This window comes from Nansenia antarctica, assembly GCF_963989245.1.
Source record: "Nansenia antarctica genome assembly, chromosome: 15".
Lineage (NCBI taxonomy): Eukaryota > Metazoa > Chordata > Actinopteri > Argentiniformes > Microstomatidae > Nansenia > Nansenia antarctica.
Window position 1 is genome coordinate 6,626,244 of NC_137685.1, and position 3,625 is coordinate 6,629,868.

The following is a 3,625-nucleotide window of genomic DNA, read 5'->3' on the forward strand; positions in this document are numbered from 1 at the left end:
TTAATTGTGAATAACAGACATGTCCAGTGGAAGAAAGCGGGTACAATTCGGGGCGTCACAGTAGCATGGTTTCCTCTGGAGTGTAGCTGTTTCACTGGCGTCTTTCACAACGTCGCTCTGGACCGACCTCAGCCTCTCTACAGCACATGTAGAATCCCCTATATAGCTATATCTATAGCCCCCTGAGTAGTCGAACGTCAGCTCCTCACAAGCGGCGATATCCCTCCCAGCGAACAGGGCTAGCCTGGGCACGAGGGAGTGCACGCGGACAGGAACCATGACCAGGTTGGGCTGGCAGGAGTGGTTCAGAAAGCGCCCGACGTTCCCGACAATAGCCGGGTCCACAAAGGTCTCGGTGACGACCGCACCCTCTCCCGCATGCTCCTGCACAGCGATGATGTAATTGTTGTCCTCAGGTCCCTGACAGAGCTGCCTGCGTCTAGCCTCCTCAAAGCCGATCACCTCCCCGGCGTACTCGCATACGAAGGTCCCGCGGGGGATGGGCTCCAGTGCCCGCACCCCCCAGCCCCTGTCCTCGGTGGGATAGACCCCCAGCCTGACCCCCAGTCCTCTCTGGACCACCCGGTTGCAACAGGCCTCGCTGCAGCCACACAGGGCGTTGCACTCGAACACAGGCCTGCAGTATCCACCAGCCTCTGTACTCCCCTGGTCTTGCAGTCTTCCCTGGTCGTCGTACGTCTGTCCGTAGGCCAGCAGACAGGAGCAGCTCTCGCTCAGGCAAGAGTGGGCGTGGCAGGAGCATCCAGGAAGTGCCACTTCGCTAGTGTCGATGTCACATCCTGGCCCCTGGACGTTGTCTGGTGAATACTAAAACAAGACAAACAAAGCAGTAGAGGATATCAGTATAAGACAAACGGCTAATTTCAGAAACAGAAAAACACAATGTTTAATTGCATGTAGGTCTAGTTTATTCGAAATCTTGTTTAGAGAGACTTAAGATAGTAAGATAATGTCTCTATCCTCACAGCTTCTAATACTGTGTGTACTGGGCTGTTCCTAGCATTCAGACACCTAAGAGGAACATGACAGGAGCGAGTAAAGTGGGACAGTTCCTAAGGTTCACATGTTGGGCTTGGTTGGACTCCAACTCAATTCTCTCTATAAACAACCAGTCTAGTGATTGTCAGTGACAGTGATGATGTGCTGCCATCTGGTGGCAGAATGGCAAGGCATGGCAAGTTTATTTGTATAGCACATTTCATACAACAGGGGCAATTCAAAGTGCTTTACATATACATAATTTAAAAATACAGCAAGAGGAGCATAGTAAGAAAATAAAAATTACAATGAATAAAAGCAAATATAAGAAGTAAATAGATAAAACAACAGTTAATGGAAAAAAGACATTGATAGCAGTGTTTGTGTTTAATCACAACTGGTGCAAAACATGAAGGTTTTTAGCTTAGATTTAAATATTTTAAGGGTTTGGGCCTGTTTGATTTCTTCAGGGAGTTTGTTCCAGGAGCGGAAATTGCTTCCTAACTAGTCTGTTAATGTTCACATCTAAGCTATTTCTCCAGACATATCATTTATTGTAGTTTTCAGCTCTACAGCCAAAGAACTGCTGCTGAGAATAAAAATGTCTCTTTACCCATACAGCTTCTAAACCTGACTGGTGATGATGGGCTAAACGTTATTATTGTGCCTTTTAGATGAACATCTCAGGTGATGGAGAGCACATAGATACTTTCACAACGGGGATAAGTGATACCGAAACATGTAGGCTATGGTGTTTTTTTATTGGTTTTTATAAAAACTCAACACCATGTGTACAATCAATCAACAATCAAACAATCAGACATTTTCAGACATTTCATTCAACAACAACCAACATTTACATTCAACTAACTAAAGTGCTCAGTGTTCAGTTTAAAAACATGTAAGGGCACTGAGTCATGGTTGAAAGTTTTCCAAGCTCCGGTGACGTCACCTCGTCCCCATCAGGCTGTCTGCGCCCACCTGTCTGTCTGTCTGTCTGATGTCTGTCTGTCACCTGTCTGTCTGTCTGTCTGTCTGTCTGTCACCTGTCTGTCTGTCTGGGTGTTGGAACGAGACTAGTCGTGACGTTAGCATTATAAGGTTCTATCTCCATTTTTGTCAAAATTGAGTTTTTTACATAATCTGATCCATTAGGTGTTTATTAATGCCTGTGTGGTGTGGTTTATTAATGCCTGTGGTATTTTTAAAATGTTGACATTTTTGAGTTAGTAATTAATAAAATACAAAGGTTCCATCTCACAGAACATAATGGAATGTAAAAACTTTGACGCTCAATATCTCTGAACTGCCCTAAACGGAGATAGAACCTTCTCATTCTAAACGGAGATAGAACCTTCTCATTCTAAACGGAGATAGAACCTTATCATTCTAAAGGGAGATAGAACCTTCTCATTCTAAAGGGAGATAGAACCTTCTCATTCTAAAGGGAGATAGAACCTTCTCATTCTAAACGGAGATAGAACCTTATCATTCTACGGAGATAGAACCTTCTCATTCTAAACGGAGATAGAACCTTATCATTCTAAACGGAGATAGAACCTTCTCATTCTAAACTCACACAAGATGTATTTTACCTGAAATGTTGTACCAGGATGTTCCACGTTACTGACATTGCCCTCTAGAATAACTGGGATGTTTTCGAGACCCTTGGACAGATCCCGATCTAACCCTTCTGGCATGCTCATTGTTTAGTTACATGTGTCTACTGTTTATCAAGAAGGATAGATAACTGTAGCCATGTGCTTTATTTCCGAAGGTAGATTAAACCACTCGAAGAAGAGGGGCTTCCGGGAAAGTCATGCTGCATGAATGCTTGTTTAGCTATGTGTCGCCCCCTATCTGAACCTGGAGTTACTTTACTTTACTGAAAGAGCCGAAATAGCAGGATATTGCACTAATCCAGTTTTTCCAATAGGTGGCGATGTACAACTGGGTTAAAGAGGCCAACCTACAGGCTACACCTGGGCCCAGTTGTTCAAAAAGTTTAATCTGGATCAGAATGATCCTGATTTGGAAATCCCATGTTTTGCTATCCAGGGTCAGGCAATCCATCTTTCTTTTGTGCTCTTTTTTGTGCAAAGCATCATTGGATTGGATCACCCTAATCCAGATACACATTTTTCAAGTTGATCAAATCCGGATTACCAGTGCTCTAAATGGAACTACATATCACAATGTAGACTATAAGATTAGAGAGTTCTACACTGGCTTCCTGTTAAATTCAGAATAGATTTCAAGATCCTTCTGCGTGTTTATAAAGCTCTCACTGGCACAGCACCAGAATATCTGAAAGACCTTTTGCTTGCATATCAGACCAATTATAGAGCTCTCAGGTCTTCTGACGCTGGTTTTCTCTGTGTACCACATGTACAAAAGAAGAGATTTGGTGAGGCTGCATTCTCATTTTATGCACCCAAATTGGTGGAATGCACTGCCAGTTTACATTAGGGATGCAACCTCAGCAAATATGTTCAAGTCAAGACTAAAAACTCATCTTTTTAATACTGCATATTTAATGATTGGAGCTGCAACGGAGCTGCAACGCTGCAACGTTTGCAGGAAAAGCGCTATACAAATAAAAGTTATTATTATTATTATTATTATT

The 3,625-nt window shown here is 43.2% G+C and overlaps 1 protein-coding gene across 1 annotated transcript; it reads right to left on the reverse strand.

Moving 5' to 3' along the window:
- Positions 1-2,699, reverse strand: setmar (SET domain and mariner transposase fusion gene; the record flags this gene model as incomplete). Its single annotated transcript, XM_080545716.1, has 2 exons — positions 1-828; positions 2,595-2,699. The coding sequence occupies 2 exons, from the start codon at positions 2,697-2,699 to the stop codon at positions 1-3; spliced, it is 933 nt and encodes a 310-aa protein (XP_080401842.1).
- Between the last annotated feature and the right edge of the window lie 926 nt (positions 2,700-3,625).